Raw genomic sequence first — 19,017 nt, 5'->3', positions numbered from 1 at the left:
ATTTTTATTTGGCTCTGATTCTAAATCAGCTTTTAGTTACATCTTGCTGGACGTTTTGTGTTGTTACAGATTTTAAGCTAATTTTATCATGTTCTTTAGAGTGAGTCTTCCTGACCTATGGATTAGGGGACATATTGCCTTTCTGCCAGTCCCAAACACTGCTAAGCAACTTGCTTTCTTTTGAGCACTTTGGTCTGCAAAACTAAGAGGGTTCGGGACTCATCAAGCGAGGTTGTTCCTGTACTATTTATAATTTTTATTTACAAAGGCTACACTTTCAGTTTTCATTGTATCTGATCTTACAACAACCAAATGAGGGAGATTGTTATTCCCATTTTAGAGATGTGGAGCTAAGGCCTAGAGATGAGGCACCCATAAAATAAGACCAGGGCTGAATTTGGAGCCAAGTCCAACTCCTGCCTGTTCCCTTCATCACACATGATCAATGTATTTCTGTGGGTGGGAATGTATTTTGTGCTTCTGTCACCAGCAAAAATATGAAGGAGCTCCAGAATAAGTGACAAGAGACTTAATGAAGAATTGGCCAGCTTTCACTTACTTACTGCTTTCTTATCACTGTGAAAGTGTTAGGCTGGTGGGTCGTCCCTGTCAATCATAGAAACTTACAATAGCAACACACACACACAACGTGGTAGCAGGCCAGTTTGCTTCAAGCTTCTACTCTACTTTTCAAAAATGATCATTCATGTGTCAACAGCCAGGAGGCCTTTTGATGCTCAGGATCAGATGGGACAGTACAACCAGTGCTGCTCGCTTAAATTCAGCTAGATCTGCTCCTGGCATATAAGAGGCATCTCTGCGAGCTGGACTCATGCCAGTACATGTAAACCCTGCATTTGGAAGCCCAGAGAAAAGCAGCATTTAAACGTGGAAGAAATTATCTCTCCTCGCCCTCTACCCAGCCCAAATTGAGGCTCTGGACCACATTGTCCTTTCCATGTGCTGCTCTTGCAACAGACAGATCATTCTCATGAAATAGATTGCTGACCGAGGGGAAAGGCCCGAACAATTGTTCCCAACAAACACGCCTGTGGTACGCAGCCAAAGACAATGAGAAATGTCCCAGAAGCTCTCGGGACAGAGCACAGATAATGAGCCCCCCTGCAAATCCTGCTTCGCTCTGCAGATCTCGACCCGCCAGCTGCAGCAGCAGCAGCAGAGGGGCACGTAGGGAAGAGGCTGCTCATTTAGTGCAGGCAGTCCGAGGTGCAGCATGCCCTTCACAAGACGCAGGGCTTCCTTTCTGGGGCAGCAGCCCTCTACGTCTGCAGCGGAGAGCGCGGGCACCGCCAGCCGTAGGGTTAGCATCGGTGGGGCAGGCAGCCTGTCCAGGCCGTCGGGGGTTTATGTGGGAATTGTGCCAACAGGAGGTGTCAGCAGCCTGGGCACCCGGGTGTCCCGCAGAGCTCTGGGTATAAGCAGCGTCTTCTTACAAGGCCTCCGTAGCTCTTGCTCTACTGTCCCATTGCCCCAGGGGCTGGAAAGAGGAGGGGGCCTAGCTTACGAGAGCCTGAATGGGTGCCTGGTGGACTACATTGAAAAGGTGAGAGCTTTAGAGCAGGTCAACCAGGAGCTCGAAGACCGCATCCGTGTTTACCTGAACAAGAAATCTTCCAGCGCCAACAACTGGGGAGCCCTGAGAGAGAGCTGGGAGACCATCTACCACCAAGTGAGTATGAAAACTGGCAAGAAAGACAAAGACGAACGGATCGTTAACCAGAACAAAGAGTTTCTGATGCCAATGATAAGAACTCAGCCTCGTGCTAGGGTAGAGCTACCCTGCCTGGCACATTTTTATTTTTATCTTCATGGTAATTAACATCATTTCAGTGTGTGTGTGTGTGTGTGTGTGTGTGTGTGTGTGTGTGTGTGTAGGGAATGCATTATGTATGGGAATTGCCCTGAGGAGGTTCATGCACAAGAGGGGAAGAATGGAAAGCTCTCTCTCCCCTCTTTGGCGTAGTCAGCCAATTCTCTTCAGAGCAGTCGTTACATTTAGGAGCAAAACTACGAAAGAAACGCTGCCAAAACAGCGAGTTTATCCTCTTGGTGTTATCTCATTGCCAGCTTGATGCTGTTTGTAATGAGGAAATACCATCTGAGTGGTATTTGCTGCTTTCATTCATCATATTTTCCAAAAGCAAGGTCTAATTTTATTTATTTTTATTTTCTTCCACCCCTTACGCAACGTTTAGCATGGAGGGGAACTTTTCAGTCAAGGTCTTTGCAAACAAAAAAAGACTTTTTTTCACCTAAAATTTGTGGACAGTTTTACCCATTTTATAAAACTGCCTTAAAAAAAAAAAACTCCCAACCCAACCCAAATATCTTATGAAATTAAAGCATGATCATACATACTGCAAGAGGCAAAAGGGCAAAATAAATAAAAAATTATGACCCTACAAACACTAGGAAGGCACGCCTATATCGAATCAACATTGCTGCAACACTATGGTCACCTTGTAGATCTTGCGGAACTACTGAAGTCCTGGATGCCTCTACTCCAATGGTTTTCAACCAGTGTGCCATGGCGTCCTGAGGTACCTTGAATGATAGGGGTGCCGTGGGCAACACTGGCCTCTGCCCCTCTTTCCTTCCCTCCCTTCCTCTGATGCCCTCTTACATCTCTGCCTCCCAAAGGCTTGCACAGCTGTTTGTTGCAGCAGCCCTGGCTACAAGCTCCCCAGGCGAATGGTGCCTCTGGGTCTGGCCAGGGGGTGCTTTCCAGGCCCCTGCGGGGCAGTGTAGGAGGCCTGTCTCTTTGAGGCGGGGGGGGGCAGCTCAGAGACCAGGGGTGGCCACTGAGGTTGCCCAGCTGTGGACTCAAAAAGGTTGAAAACTTCTGCTCTACTCTAATACAATTTCTTGGGAATGTTTTGGTGAACAGGCTAAGGGGTCAGAGAAACAGACCTTTTAGGGCCCATGGACACATTTGGAATGCTCAAATTGTGATGTGGGCACCACACCCTCCGGTCACTTCTTTCCACTCCACCCCCACGAGACAGAAATAGGAAAGTCCTCAGTTATTCTGGATTAATTCAGCTGGGACTAAGAGCACCACTTCCCATGCAAGCAGTAAAATACTTGAATCATAACTCTGCACTTAGCCTATACATGCTAAACTAACCCAAGAATAAATCCAATTGAACTTGCTTCTAAATAGACTTCCATAGCATCTCACTGTCAGGTGCATTTCCTAGATAATTTGATGTCAGTTTTGTGTAAATTATGTTAAATCATTGTACACTCATCTTCTCAACACAGTCCTGTTCACATATAAAATGTTAATGTTCATTATTATTGCTATTATTTTAAAAGGCTTCAGTCCTATAAGCAATCCTGTAAACTGCCCTGAGACATGCAGGTATAGGGCAGTATATAAATTAAATTAATAATACTACGGGGAGGGAGGTAAGAGTGCCTTGTACAGTAAATGGGCTGCATAGATATCACAAATGGGTTATTATTGGCAATGCTTTTTAAAACTTACTTGATTTTCCACAGAAAGGGGTAAATTTAGGTTCAATTGGAAGGCGGGGTGGGGGTGGGGAATAAGGGCTGGCGTTTTGTTGCCAACGATGTTGTGCATTCTGAATGCAAAAGGAATACCCATGCCACAAAAGGAGGGTGACTGATGAAGAGGAAGGTGGCTGTTACTGCATCCCTCTGAACCTCAGACAGACTGAGGTTGGTGAGGGAGTGTCCGATTCACCCTAATGGACTAGTCTCTGCTGTGCACCACTGTGCCCCAATGCAGAGTTATAGCAACATTACTGGCCCAGAGAGGTGGGTGCCTGTTGCGTCTCTGCCTGAGTCATTGCTCTGGGTCCACCGCCTTCCAATATGCCCGGACAGAAATGAAGTTCTGTAAAATCCTCAGAGGCTGGGATGCTGTCTTTACATATTCTGAAAAGATTCTGAGTGAAGCCTCTCTGCTTCCAGAAGTTGTGGGATGGAGTGAGGGAGAAAGTGTTCTAGAGGCACATATTACCAGTCAAGTAAGGCTGATTTACAAGCCTTATTGCAGCATATGCTGCACTCAAAGGGACTCAAGGTATAAATAAGTGCATGAACACTCCTAACAACATTGCACAGCAGTCAAGTTCAACTAAAAAGAGCAGCTATTCAAACAAAGCTAACAAAATCACAGAACAAACTGTTTCAACAATCAGTACAACCATACTAAATTCCTGACAATTCATTTTATTAGTACAAACAGCACTATAATGAAGTATTAAATAGCAAGCCACAATTTGTTGATTTTAAGCTAGTCAAAATCACCATCAGAACTCAGTGTAAATAGTAGCTATCACAAATAAATTAAAGTGCCAATGGAACAGGCACATGAAAAGAGGGAGGCATAACAGTCAGGCTGTGTATATATTTTATTTTCTAATAAAGCGATTCAACAAACCAGTTAAGTTTGGTGGCTTTCTTCTTGCAGGGACAAAGGGGGGGGGTGTCCTTTCTTCTTTAAAGGGTATTCTGTCAAATGAACCTGTAGCCCTCCAGATGTTGCAACTCCCATCTGCAAATAGGGAAGCTTTTTAAGGTTTAATGGTTTTATTATGTTTTTATATAAGGGACACGGGTGGTGCTGTAGGTTAAACCACAGAGCCTAGGGTTTGCCGATCAGAATGTCAGCGGTTCGAATCCCCGTGATGGGGTGAGCTCCCGTTGCTCTGTCCCTGCTCCTGCCAACCTAGCAGTTCGAAAGCACGTCAAAGTGCAAGTAGATAAATAGATACCGCTCTGGCGGAAAGGTAAACGGCATTTCCGTGAGCTGCTCTGGTTCACAGAAGCGGCTTAGTCATGCTGGCCACATGACCCAGAAGCTGTATGCCGGTTCCCTTGGCCAGCAAAGCGAGATGAGCACCGCAACCCCAGAGTCATCCGTGACTAGACCTAATGGTCAGGGGTCCCTTTACCTTTATGTTTTTATATATGTTGCAAGCTGCCTAGAGTGGCTGGGGCAGCCCAGTCATATGGGTGGGGTACAAATAATATCATCATCATTATTAATGACCATTGGCCATCCTGGCTGGGGCTGCTGGAACATCATCTGCAGGGTCACAGGTTCCCCATCACTCCCTTAGGTTAACAGGCAGAATTTGCACCAGGTTTTACAGGCAGAACAGACAGAAATCACTAGGCTTTGTCCCCTGACCCAGGCCACATGCACACCATACATTTAAAGTGCAATACCACTTTAAGCAGACATTGGTTGCCCCAAAGAATCCTGGGAGCTGCAGTTTGTTAAGGGAGCAGAGACCCCTATTCACCTTCTCAAATCTCCAGAGTTCCCTGTGAAGAGGGATAGTTAAACCACTCTAGGAATTGTAGCTCGGGGAGGGGAATATGGGCTGCCTAACAACTTCCAGCACCTTCGACAAACTCTTAATGAATTCTTTGGGGGAAGCCATGATTAAGGCAGCATCATAGTGCTTTAAATGTATGGTGTGGATGTGTCCCCAAGCAACCTCCTAAGTCCATGCAGACAAAGGAAATTGGCAATCTTAGCTGCGCAGAAGGCCAAATCTGCATGCAGGAAACAGCATGAATCCTGTGAGCGAGTGGTTTGCAGTTGCTGAAAACTTGTAGGGCTATTCCGCCATAGTTAGATGCTGTGGGAAGCTGCTACAAATTGTGTGTGTGTGTGTGTGTGTGTGTGTGTGTGTGTGTGTGTGCGCACGCGCACATGCGCAAGAGAGAATTGGCCCATGAGAATTCTGGTTGCATTATTAAACAGTCCAAAGAGAGCTTTTTGATAAAAAATATTCCCCAGAGTCAGCAGGAGAGCTGTGTACAGTCAGTGCAGCAAATTAAAAGATGGCACTTCTCTCTGAACCCGAGAACAAGGTGTTACAAATTGCAGCCTTCCTTCTAGTTTAGAAGAAAGTGAGCTGAGAAAAATAATTAACGAAAATCTCCATCTAATTCCAGTCCCCCCTCCCAAGAGAGGTTTACTGCTGAAGCAGTTAGTATTACACAAGGGAAATGTAAAGTGTTATTTTTGTAAGTTGTAAAGTGTGAAAATGCATATTTAAAATTCCCTTTTAAAAAATCCTGACATAGTTTACTGCAGTCATATTTCCAAACCCTGGGGATCCCAGGTGGGAAGACTGGATTTAAAATAAGGCTGCAGGATTTGATAGATGAAAATGTTTTAAAGGACACAAATTGTTTGGTCAGAAGGATTATTTTTTTTTTAACTACTGTTTTCGATGCAAATACTTATAAAAATTGCATATGGCAAGCACCACATTGTCAGGGCAATGCTAAAAGGAGGGGGAAAGGATAATATGAGCCAGAGGAACCACCAAATTCAAAATCCTGCCTGCTCTAAATCCAGTCAGGCTGAAAGAACAGTGGTGGCTGGAGAAAATAACTACACTAGCTCCAGGCTGGTGCAATTTCCCCCACTATTATGGGGACTTTGGGGGGGGGGCTTTGGATGTTGCAGAATCATAGAAGCTTAGAATTGTGGAGTTAGAAGGGACCATGAGAAGCATCTATCTGGAATTCCTCTTTTTTGTATTACTGCTGTTGGAGCACTAACGGCAGAGCAGAACAAACTTTTTTAATGCAACTTTGTCTAATAGACTCTATTTTACAAAACAATCCCTGCTAATATAATGTATAATCCCATATTATTTTCACTATTATTTCACTTATTATTTCACTATTATGTGCACTTTTAGGCACACTTCACACTAGTATATGTCTTTTTGTACACATTATGTGGCTGGAGAACTGAACTGCAAAATTCAGAGAAAATTTTGCAGGGTGGTTGTTTCAGTTTGCATATTCTTTCTGAAACAGAGAACTATATAGGTTCGCCTTTAAATGCAAATAGTCAAAATTCTTACCCATACCTATCAACAGTAAAAAGTAATAATTCCTACACCATGCCATTTCCACTGCCCTCCCCAAATGTATCACTCCAACTAATACTATGTTACGAGGAGGAAAAACTGCAACATACTGGCCATCTGCCCTTTATATCACTCTCAAGATGGTACCCACTGCATTCCTATATGCAAATTTATTCACAGTATAATAAATATTGTAATAAATATATCATACCCTCCCTTTAAGCATTTGCTCCCATGGCTACGTACAAGACGAAACAATGCCAGCGAATACCAGTAATCATCAACATATTTCAGTTTACAAGCTTATCATTCTAGTCAAAGGCCATTACAAACTTGTATTAAGCAATAGTATTAATAAATGGTACAGAACATACATCCATAATATAATAATCCATAATATATTTAAAAAAAAACTTTGCCAAGTTTCTAAGCATTAAAACAGTTTCCCTTGTGAATCTAGAATCCAATTTGCCAACAACCAGGATATAAGAGAGAGAAGTTACCAAAGACACCAACAAACTCAAATCCAGCTTGATTTCAGATTAAACCTCCAAATCACCACAACAATCTATCCAGCTCCAGGTTGTTTTAAGTTACTCCTTCTGGCAACTGTGTCATGCAGCAAGACACTTTCCCCCAATAGCTCACCATGACAATCCAATGATTTTTTCTATACTGCCACAGCTCTTTCACAAGACTCCCATGAAATCATTGGTTAACGCATATCAACCAACAAGAAATCTACTGAGTATTAACACCAAGGTGTCCAGAGCTGATTAAATTCAATCTGGTCCAATGAAGGACCCGGTTCCGGATACAGATTGTATTTGTTATTTATATTTGACTGCTTCAACTGTTCTAGGTCGGCGATGCAGTCATGGAAAATGCCCGGCTTATGTTACAGACAGAAAATATTCAAGCCTGTGCCGAAGATGTTAAGGACAGGTAATCTCTCGTAGGTCAATTTTCTCTTCCTCTACTGATATGAGAGAGAAGAGGGGGAAAGATTCGGACTGGGAATAATAGTAGAGGGATTCATCCTAATGAAAGGAATCAATTCATAGGCCATCTATCAGTGGGGCAGAGCTTTTGACTGTGGTACATTAGTGATATTATCATAATCATCATTACTTGCTCTCCACCAGCCGTTACAACAATTTAAGATTAAGTACTAAGAACAGTGAAAACTGATTACAGTCACAGGAATAGGATAGTCCCTTAAAACACACATCTCAGATGACAAAGGCCAGGGTAGAGAGATATGTCCTCGGCATTTGCCGAAAGCTATACACTCAAACCTCGGTTCCCAAATGCCTCCGTTATCGTACATTTCAGCTCCCGAATGCCGAAAACCCAGAAGTAAATGCTTTTCAAACGTTTTTCCGGAACTCGAACGTCTGATGCAGTTTCCGCTTGAGTGCAAGAAGCTCTTGCAACCAATCAGAAGTCGTGCCTCGGTTGTAAAACGTTTCAGAAGTCGAACGGTCTTCCGGAACGGATTACGTTCCACAACCGAGGTTTGACTGTATAGCGAATGAACCAGATATGCCTCTGTAAGGAGGGAGTTTCACAACTTGGTGTTTGCGTCAGAGGATTTGCCCTCTTCCCAGGCTGCCACCCCGCAGACACCCATCACCACTGGATATGCCAGGTGGGGAGGGTGCGAGTTGGAGTCTAGTAACATCTGAAAGGTGACAGGTTTCCTATTCCTGTAACAAACGCATCTGCCAGAAGACTGAGCTCTGGGCTGCAGTGTCCCAACGTCCTGTCCATTTCTTCTGCAGGTATGAAAATGAGCAACCGTTCCGAAAGGCAGTGGAAGATGAAATTAATTCTCTCTATAAAGTGATTGATGATGCTAATTTGACCAAGGTGGATCTGGAGAGCCAGATCGAAAACATGAAAGAAGAATTAACTTTACTGTCAAAGAATCATGAAGAGGTAAGTTGGAGCTGAGAACAGCACATGGCTGGAACATATCTTTTTAGGCGACTCACTGGCATCTATCCAAACAAAGGCTAACTTCTGCCAAAAATAGTGTTTATTGTTGAACTTTGCGATTAATGTCACAGTGCAGGGCTCTTAATTGGTGGTTTTTGTATTTGTTTTTTGCACAAGCTTAACTTAATGCCTTTATCTCAAAACAATAAGCAGGCTCTGACATACTTTGCTATTTTTACTTCTGTGTGACACAGTGCCATTTAAACATACGTGAAACACCTTGATCGTGGGGTGCTCTCTCTACAGAAATGTAGGTTTTTATGTATGCAAGGTTGCCTCTTGTTCATAAAACCATAGGGGCTAAAAAGAGCCCTGTAAATTTCCCCACAAAAGTTATTAGTCTGAACTTTATTTTTTTACTACTATTCCAGGGGGCTAGTACCCTGTGTTTCTGTATGGGTACACTTCTCCATGGCCAGCATGGAAACCCAGACTACTAGCTTCTAGTTTAAACAAAAAAGATTTAAAAGCCTTCTACCAAGCAGACTGGAAACAGAAGGAATGGATCCTGCAAAGAATTCTTTATCTCCTATTCATACCAGCTGAAAAATCTAAAGAACTCTACATAATGCAAGGAGGCTGTGATTTCCAGCCTGTCCTGCATTCATCAAAATTACATAATTTCAATGGAAGAAAAATGTCAAGAATGCAAAAAATAACATAATTTTTATATAAAAATTGGGGACTGAAAAAATATGGCAGTGAATACCGCTGGTGTTTATTTGTGTGATTTCCATTCCTTACCTCTAACAAGCATGCAAATTGTGGCAATTTCCATTCCTGCTTCCATTTCTGATAGTATTCTCCAACATCCCTACTTATATGTCATCTTTCACAGCAAAACCCTCCCAAGGCAAACCACAAAATTTGGTAAAAGCATGAATACAATATATAAAACACACCCCAACACAACGCAGCAGCCATACCAGACTCCCTCAATTTAGTAGGCCATTACAAAGGATACAAAAAAAGCCAGTGGCAATGGCATGCTAAGGCTGCAATCCTATATGCAACTACCCGGAAGTATGTCCCAATGAACTGAATGTTGCTTACTTCTGATAATATATGAACAGTAATGCACTGCACTTTAGAATCTGGGGCTATGGCAGAGTACCTAGGTTACTATTTCATCATCAACGCAGTCATCAAGGTTGATGGAATTAAGATGGTCCCGTGAAATGACCCAGATACACTAAAAAAAAATAACACAGACTTCCCATGAGAAACACTTTCTACATCAACTAGCCATGTCTATCACAGGATAGGAGGAAAATAATTTCATTTCCAGAAATGCTAAACAAAGTTCCTCCTGAAAACTGAGCTCTCTCTGTCACCAAACAGCTTTTGCTCTAGAAATAGCTATTTGTGAACAGTAACACCATCAGTAATTCCAATCAGAATACAAGCGTTTTGTGGGGGGAAACAGATCTGACCCAGGGGGAGAGCGCCCCCAGCAAAGTTTAAAACAATCACAGAGTTAAGCAGTAGTACAGTGTGGGGAATATAGGCTGCTAGAGCCTTTTATATATCGCATTTACTTTGCAAACAGCACTTGATCCTCTCTCACTACCCTATGGCAATGAACAGACCACACACTTTAAAAGCTTTACTTACAAAATCCAAGGTCTGATTCATGCACTATTTCATGCAGCAGCAAGGAGAACACAAATGGAATACTCTTGGGTACAAAATACAGTTTCAAGCATGCTCAGACACATCCTTCCTGGTCAGTTACATGGCACGAAAAGAGTGAGGAAAGGAAGAGAAAAAGTTTCACTTCCCCGTCACTTCTGAGTTCCTAATTGAGTTCTATGATCTTAACCCCTTCATGCATTAACTAGCCATATGCTTACTATTTATGTTTGACTGCAATTTCCCACGTACAGTCAAACCTCGGTTGTCAAGCGTAATCCATTCCGGAAGACTGTTCGACTTCTGAAACATTCGACAACCGAGGCGCAGCTTCTGATTGGTTGCAAGAGCTTCTTGCACTCAAGTGGAAGCCGCGTCAGATGTTCGGGTTCCAAAAAATGTTTGAAAACCAGAGCATTTACTTCTGGGTTTTCAGCGTTCGGGAGCCAAAATGTACAATAACGGAGGTGTTCAGGAACCAAGGTTTGACTGTACTGCATTTACATTTGAGTGACTATTTGTAGAAAACAAACAACGAGAAATCAAGTAAGGCTGCAGTAGCCACGAATGATGTCTCCCCAGTTGCATCAATGGAAATTGTTCGTTTTGCTAGAATCTCAATGGGTGCTGCCCATTTATTTATGTGGGTGGTTTTCAGGATGTCAAGATGCTTTACAAGCAGCTTGCTGTCTCACCACTGGAAGAACTAGATACTCCCATTGGAACAGGCCTGGATGACATACTGGAAAAAATCCGGATTCATTGGGAGAAAGATATTGAGAGGAACCGAACTGAGACTGGAGCCTTGCTCCACACCAAGGTAAGAACAAAACAAGGTAAGAGTAACTAAGACTGCAATCTTATATACATTTGTCTGGGAGTAAGTCCCATTTATCTCAATGGGCTTTGTGTTTTAGTAGACATGTATAGGCTTGCAATGTAAAATGATTAGGGAGATGGAACACCTCTCCAATAAAGCCAGGCTTACCAAGCATGGACTGCCCATTCATTATGTGTGTGGGAAGCTTAAAAATAATACTGCCGAAATTACTCCATGAAATAACGCTCCCCTCCATTTTCTCCAATCAGCACTGTCAACCAAGAGTAATATTTATATACTAGTATATGCTGTAAACGGAGGAGAAAGTGAGGGATTTAAAATCCCAGCAGCTTTTCTTCTGAATTGTATATGATATATTTGTGTAACGCAGGCATCCCCAAACTTGGCCCCTCCAGTTGTTTTGGGACTACAATTCCCATCATCCCTGACCACTGGTCCTGTTAACTAGGGATGATGGAAACTGTAGTCCCAAAACACTTGGAGGGCCGAGTTTAGGGATGCCTGGTATAACAGAACAGCAAATAAGAATCTGCATTTTTTTTCCGTTCGTCACTGTTAAATGTTGTCAGCAAGCCACAGAAACAGCACCATCTGTACGGACACAAGAGGAGGAACTGGTTGAATCCCTGAGGGTAGAGTTTCATGAAACAGCTTGCAAAATCCAAAGCCTGCAAGCAGAGACTGAATCACTGAGAACTCTGGTGAGTCAGAAATGAGAAATGGTATCTGTTTATAGGTGCAAGGCTTTTGCTTCCAGGATGAACAGATTCCTATTTGTATATGGGTCTGACACCTTATGCTATAAGAGAATCAGTGCAATCCTTCTGTATGATTTCTCAGAAGTAAGCCACTGATTTCAATGGAAATTATTCCCCAGTAAATGTGCATAGGATTGCAGCTGACATTTTCAAATGTGTTCAACAAACCATTGTTCATCCATTATAATTGCAACCACACGCTTCTTGTGGACATCAAGGCTAGAAAACTCCACTTTTCAAAACAGTTTCTATAGCTATAAAACTTAGGGTACAAGCTGGAAAGCTAACTTATAACTGTTTACCAGCGATTCCAGTAGGAGCATTAAGCAAGTGTTTAAATTTCTTCCACTGAAATCAGCAATGCCCCTTTGGTTCTTTTCAGGATTGTGGCCCAGTTTGCATGCAATGACAAACACAATGGCCAAAGACATAGAGCGAGTGTGCGGGTACTCAAAGCAAAAACTGTGGCTGCTTCATTCCTCCACTAGGCCTGCTTCTGCCACACCACTTGAAGCAAAGCCACAGTGTGGCTTAGTGTTACATTTAGAGACAATGCTTTTCTTCTTAGATTCACAAAATGTTTAGGGGTATGCGTAAGAAAAAAGAACTGCATTTAGACATCTCAGTACATTTCCGAGCACAATTCAAAGTGTTGGTGCTGACCTAAACAGCCACAGCCCAGTATACCTGAAGGAGCATCTCCATCCCCATCATTCAGCCCAGACACTGAGGTCCAACTCCGAGGGTCTTCTGGCAGTTCCCTCACTGCAAGAAGTGAAGCTACAGGGAACCAAGTAGAGGGCCTTCTCAGTAGTGGAAAGACCTGCCATCAGGAAATAAACAACTACCTGACTTTTAGAAGACATCTGAAGGCAGCCCTGTTTAGGAAAGTTTTTAATGTTTGATGTTTTATCACTTTATTATTATTATAATGATTATTATTATTAATTACATGTGATTGTCTTCCTCACAATGAACCATGAGCTGAACCAATTTGTACTCAGTTTACTGCTTGTGGCTTGTTTGGGGAAAACCCACAAGCCTGGGTTCACACAAAATGCTAAGCCAAACCATGGCTTACCTTTGGGTAGCATAGCAATAGTAGACCAGAACAATACCTGTCTGGATACCTGCATGCTTACTTGTTCTCCCTAAGCTACGATTCAGCTTAGTGTTGCATGCAAACAAGGCCTCTGTCAGAATGGTTGCATTCTGCGGAGCCTCTATAACATGGATTCAAGTATTTGTACACATGCTCCTCGTTGCCAACAGCTCCTCTCAATGTTCCAGACACCACTTGTTAACCTCTCTCAAGTTTCCAAAATTACTGGCCGACTAATGTGTGGAGCTATTGTCAAGAAAGAAAGATGACAAGGTACAGGTGTCCCACTCCACATGCCAAGGTTACAAACTTCAGCATTCTCACCTATGAAAACCTACACCGGACACCCCCAGCTTATAACCACCAAATGTAGCCCTCCACTGTCTTATCATATGAGGCCACACTACATGGCTGCTGAGTTTACCCTGGTAGAGCACAAGTTGGGCAAGCCAAAAATATGTAATTACATTACATATGTAATTTGTAATACATTACATATGTAATTTGTAATACATTACAAAAATATGTAATTACATTACAACAGGATTTTATTGTCCTTGCAGAAGAGAGGTTTGGAGAACTCCCTCTATGATGCCAAGCACTGGCATGACATAGAGCTTCAGAATTTAGGTTCTGTCATCACCAAGCTGGAAGCAGAAGTAGGAGAAATCCGAGCGGAGACTGAGCAGCAGCAGAGGGATCGCGAAACTCTGCTGTCCATTAAAACACAGCTGGAGAAAGATATCACTGCGTACCACTGCCTTCTAGACAAAGAAGAGAGCAGGTATTTCTTTGTATGGTGAATTGTGTCTTGCCTGCATAATCGTTTCTCTGTGCCCAGAGGAGAATTAATGAGAGTGGACACAAAAGGATAAATCAAGCAGGATCTAGCAAATATTAACATTGCTACATTATAATATTACATTGCCAACAACTTCATTCTGTTGTGCAACTGATGCCTCAGTTACAGATTTGGAAATACGGCTACTAGTTGACTGAACTCATATATATACTCCATTCCTAAGTCATATGTGAACAATTCCTCTTTACGAGGTATGGCCAGACCAGATTCTCCACTCACTCGCCACCTTCCTCAGAAACAGCAGGCACAATCCAGTCATTCCAGTACCGCCTCTCTTCAGATTTAAATTTTAGGCCTCTGAAGGAAGGGGTGGGGTGGAACAGGCTCAAGTCTTGATGGCAAAGTTCTCCCCAACTGGCAGCAGTGAAGCTCAAACAGTACCATTGCCTGTTGCTTGGCTCAGAAGGCCAGTCAAAACCACATCATGGCTTAAAGTTTCCTAGAGCGGCACCATTTTCACAACAGGCGACACACTTGCCAAAAAGAATGGGCCTCTTTGATTTTGGCTGCTCCTTGTGGTCTCTGCAGAGTGCTGCAAGTGGACCTGAAACAAAAGCTGCAGCTTAAGATGCTCCTGTCCAGAGTTCCAGCCAGTCAGCCATGCACTTTTCCAGGATATATGGTACTCCATTTAATCAAAGTATCTCAGCTCACATTAATGTATTAAATGTTCATTAAAATATCAAAATATAAATAAAATCAACATGCTATTCCCCTCTCCCCCACCCCAGTTTTCCACACTCCTGTCTCAAACAGTCAGCATTCCATAACCATTAAATATGATTACAGTAGTCTCACTGTGCTATTTTGAGAAGTGGGTTCCTCCGGATTTTTTCTTATACTTTTTGGGCATTTTTGCAAGCATTGGGGTTCCCCAAAGCTTTCTTTTAAAAAAAAAGTTTACTATTTTACACTGATTTACATTAAGATCATATGATATACAATTTACATCGGAATCTATCTTGGCAACTTCCCATCCTTACATATGTGATGGCTTAATTTTTTCCCTCTTGAGTATAGACTGCAGACCCTCCAAGTGTCCCTATCTTCCAGATTTAGAGAAGCTTTTCCAGTTTCTGATTTGACCCCAGAATGTCCCGCTTTTCCTTAGGACGTCCCTATTTTCATTGGAGAAATATTGGCAGGTATGGAGTTATCCACCCCCTTGAGACACCTGAAGGCAACAGTTTTTTTACATTTTTTTAAATGAAGGAAGTTTTTTTAAAAAAATGTTTAATGTTTCCTTATGTTTATATATAAGGTGGAAGACGCCCAAAGTGGCTGGGGCAACCCAATAAGATATGTGGGGCATAAATAGTAAAATTATAATTATGGAAAGGGATGTCCCTATTTTCATCAGAGGAATGTTTGAGGGTATGAGACTGTACCCTTTTAGCTACATAAGGGTGCACACTCAGATGTTTGCTATTAGTTTATAGGAACACTGCAAGACTAAACAAGCAGCAGAGCTCAGGGATATAGGTCCTGCCCTGGTCCCAATCTTCAGAAGATCATAGATACAAAATAGTGGGTGGAGATATAACACAGTTTGTTTGCATGTATTATGCATGAGTGCAGTTTTACCACCTCAATGAAAGCCACGGTAAGTCAAAGAGCAAGATTTGCATATACTGCAACCTTGGGATGCTGACACTAGTTAAGACTGACAATGCTGCATCAGAAAAACCTATAACTCTTCTGAAGAACTGGCATCGCTTCAGATTTTCTAGCTTTAAAAAATTAACAGTACATGGCACCAAGTATTCTCTTCTTTGCAGAAAGGAAGCATCAGTCCCAGTTCCGCAAAGTAAATGAGATATATATTATTTATCAAAACAAACATCTATTTGTGTTAATTCTTAGTCTCTTGATTTACTAGCACATTCCATTTTTAAAAGCTAGCCCATTCTAATTCAACACAAAATACAGGACTTAGATTTTCATCTTTAGTGGGAATTCATAACAACTGAAGCCTTGATTGAAAGCATTGATTCATTACTAGATTAGTGTCTGCTGTGGAGCCCAAACCACCAACAAAAAGTGGTTGAATAAAGCACACAAAACGGCATGAACAGACAAACCAGCAATGTATGAGGATTTGGCTGCAGAGCAAAAACGACTTTTAACATATAGTTCAGGATACTGTTTCAAACACAAACCAAGAACAACAAAGTTTTCCCTGTTAAAAATAATAATTATGTCTTCCATGGGAAACATTACGCAGAACAGCTAGCTTTTGGTTTACCATAAATGGAATTCTCATCTGTAATACGCCAGAAAAAGCTGCCCTTTTCACTGGAAAATTTGATTTCCAAACAAGTGTATTTCTTTTCTGACAACTGACTCATGAAGACCTGGTCTGAATTTTTCCTATCAGTCTTGGAAGTCTTGGTTGGATTTAACATCCACTCTCTTCATTAGGAAGAACATATTTTCGCCCCCACAAAAAAACTCTGAATCCACTACTTTGATAAAAACACAAAGGACAACTTGGATTAGAATAGTCATCCCAGACCTTGAAGCCCACATATTCACTGCATATGTGCATCTATTTAATCATGCATGTGATAACCTTTCTACTTGCAACCACAAAGCTGACTTATACAAAGTGTGTGTGCGTGTTTCTGTGCGTCATTTTGTTGCTCATCTTGCCAAAACTGCATCAAATCAATTTGTACTGTTACGGGTCTGCTTATCTTTGGAGAAATAATGATTTTGTTTTTAAGTCATTTAGTCGTGTACGACTCATTGTGACCCCATGGACCAGAGCACGCCAGGCACTCCTGTCTTCCACTGCCTCCCACAGTTTGGTCAAATAATGGTCAAATAATGATAGTGTTGTTTTTGTTTAACTTTTCAGCTGATTTTCAAATTTGTTGTCTTCAGAAGACAATGATTGTTGCTCAAAGCACAGGATGATCTCACTGGCAAAAGTGTCCATGGAAACGATGAAAGCCAATGCAGCCTACTCCAAATTGATTCGTCAACTTCAGTAGGCCACAGCTTGACCGACTGCACTAGGCATCCCCACGTATGATTGCTTTGCTTACAGGTTTCAAAACTTCCTATATGATTATAGAATAAAATATCAGTTCAACTTGATGGCTCTTTTTAATATAAAAAACTGCTGGAAAAAAACTAGACTGATCCTGCATTCTTGTCAACACTCATTTGAGAATATATCTCACAGATCTCAGTTTGACTTTTTTTTTAAAAAAAAAGCAAAGGCACAAAAGATCAGGCCACAAGAGTAATACTTTCTAAAGTCCCATTTTACCGGAGGAGACTTGCAAATTGTATTCTGGACACTCCTGAAGTTCCTTAGAAGGTTATCTGGAGTTCCATTTGTCCACCATAACTGACCGCATTCTGCAATGCATGGCTGCAAAAGAGCATTGAGTGTTTACTAGGCTACACTCTCAGTTCATATGGAGCAATGGTGAGGGAGGGGGCCTATAAGTCTAGCCAGTCCCCTGATTTAACTGAGGGTGTGTTCTAGAACATGAACCTACCCAAACTATATGAGACATGACTGGATCTCTGATATATTTGTTAAATTATAGAACAAGGCTGAAGAACCTGTGGCCATCCATAAGATGGACTCCAATTTGCACCAGTCCCAGCCAGTATGGCACAGGACTTGGAGTAGTTTATCCCCTTACCTGCCCATGTGCCCATTTCCTGATCTAAATTCTCCCTTCTTCAAGTTGCTGTTACCCCACTGAGGAAACACACAGCTGCAGTATAGACCTATCTGCTTTCACTACTGAAGCAAATAGCAACCGGGGGAGTGGAAGAGAAAGAGATTTCTATTGAGAAAACAGTACAGAGAAAAGCTTTGTATGTTTGCGGGGGGTGGGGAGCAGCAACATACCTTAATCCTCCCCCCCCCCCCGACATGCCTCTGATCCACTTCAACTCCCCTGATGTAATCGTTACTTTGGAAGTTTAAAAAAGACACCTGGAGATCTGATCCCAGGTTTCCCACATCTCACCTATTTTGACCTTTAGAAAGGGTTTCTCGGAGCTATGAAATCTCAAAATATTGTCTAGATTCAGAGAGGCCCATCATCACCAACAAACATGTGTTTATTCCTATGCTACTTTCCCACAAAATTGTGCTTAATGTGGCTCACAACATACAAACAGTAAGTACAGCATAACTACTAAAAAATATAAAATAACAGATACAGTGGCTTGGATCCCAGACATTATTTTAGAACACTGTAAACAGACACACACTGCCCTAGTACTGTCTCACTACACCAGCTTTCCTCAACTTGCTGCCCTCCAGCTGTTTTGAACTACAACTCCCATCATTCCTGGTGAGAGTTGTAGTCCAAAACAACTGCAGGGCACCAGGTTGGGGAGGGCTGCACTATACTACTAAATGACAATGGGAATACTTTTTGTCTGATCACTGGAAACATTTTGAGTCTAACCAAGTTTGATTTGAACACATCAATGTAAAAGATAAAACTGATAGAATTAAATAATATAAGCAGGTTTGTAACAGACAAGAGTATTGTCAACAGCACTAGATGGAACCTCAGTCACCTTGATCCCACAATACATTCTAAGCCACACCACTAATCCTCTCAAATTTGGTGTTTGTCACACAACTCACACTGAGTCGCCCAGTACCAGTAATACTTCTCAGCTGCTTCCCATCTGTCCATCTCTCATCATGGTGTACAAAGCTCCTGCCTGCGCAGACATTCACAACCACACCACAGTTTACAATGATGCCTTAATTTTAAATTAATTTGGATCTCTGAGGAACGTGCACACAATAGGTCCACTCTGCGGATGTGTGGGATTTGTTCCTTTAGTTTATCTAAATTCAGGCCAGGTAAACCAATGTGTAGAGAAAGCAACAGTTCTATACCCAAACAATTAATGCTTTGACGCCAATACCCTGGCAG

At 42.1% G+C, this 19,017-nt stretch overlaps 1 protein-coding gene and 1 long non-coding RNA gene across 4 annotated transcripts in view; one reads left to right on the top strand and one right to left on the bottom strand.

Annotated features, from left to right (window-relative positions):
• Positions 1-19,017, bottom strand: part of LOC308570225 — a 33,561-nt gene that overhangs the window by 11,632 nt on the left and 2,912 nt on the right. The window contains exon 2 of one of the 3 annotated variants that reach the window (XR_014000999.1): positions 1,619-1,703. The exons of the other annotated variants lie outside the window; for them this stretch is intronic. This is a non-coding gene — a long non-coding RNA (uncharacterized lncRNA). The remainder of the gene's footprint in view (positions 1-1,618; positions 1,704-19,017) is intronic. 3 annotated transcript variants of the gene reach the window in all.
• On the top strand, positions 444-17,189 carry BFSP2 (beaded filament structural protein 2). Its single transcript, XM_081164796.1, has 7 exons — positions 444-1,690; positions 7,759-7,841; positions 8,681-8,837; positions 11,188-11,349; positions 11,940-12,071; positions 13,794-14,014; positions 16,953-17,189. Exons 1-7 carry the CDS (start codon positions 1,235-1,237, stop codon positions 16,954-16,956), a joined length of 1,215 nt encoding a protein of 404 aa, XP_081020922.1. The 5' UTR covers positions 444-1,234; the 3' UTR covers positions 16,957-17,189.

The sequence above is a fragment of the Podarcis bocagei genome (genome assembly GCF_964188305.1).
Source record: "Podarcis bocagei genome assembly, chromosome: 12".
Classification (NCBI taxonomy): Eukaryota; Metazoa; Chordata; class Lepidosauria; order Squamata; family Lacertidae; genus Podarcis; species Podarcis bocagei.
This window is presented reverse-complemented; position numbering and strand designations above follow the sequence as displayed.

What these genes read in the sequence shown, in the direction of transcription:
- BFSP2 (XM_081164796.1), top strand. Translation starts at nt 1,235, where the DNA reads ATGCCCTTCACAAGACGCAGGGCTTCCTTTCTGGGGCAGCAGCCCTCT. An exon ending in GCCGAAGATGTTAAGGACAG is followed by an intron (nt 7,842 to 8,680) that starts GTAATCTCTCGT and finishes TTTCTTCTGCAG; the next exon opens with GTATGAAAATGAGCAACCGT. An exon ending in GAGCCTTGCTCCACACCAAG is followed by an intron (nt 11,350 to 11,939) that starts GTAAGAACAAAA and finishes AAATGTTGTCAG; the next exon opens with CAAGCCACAGAAACAGCACC.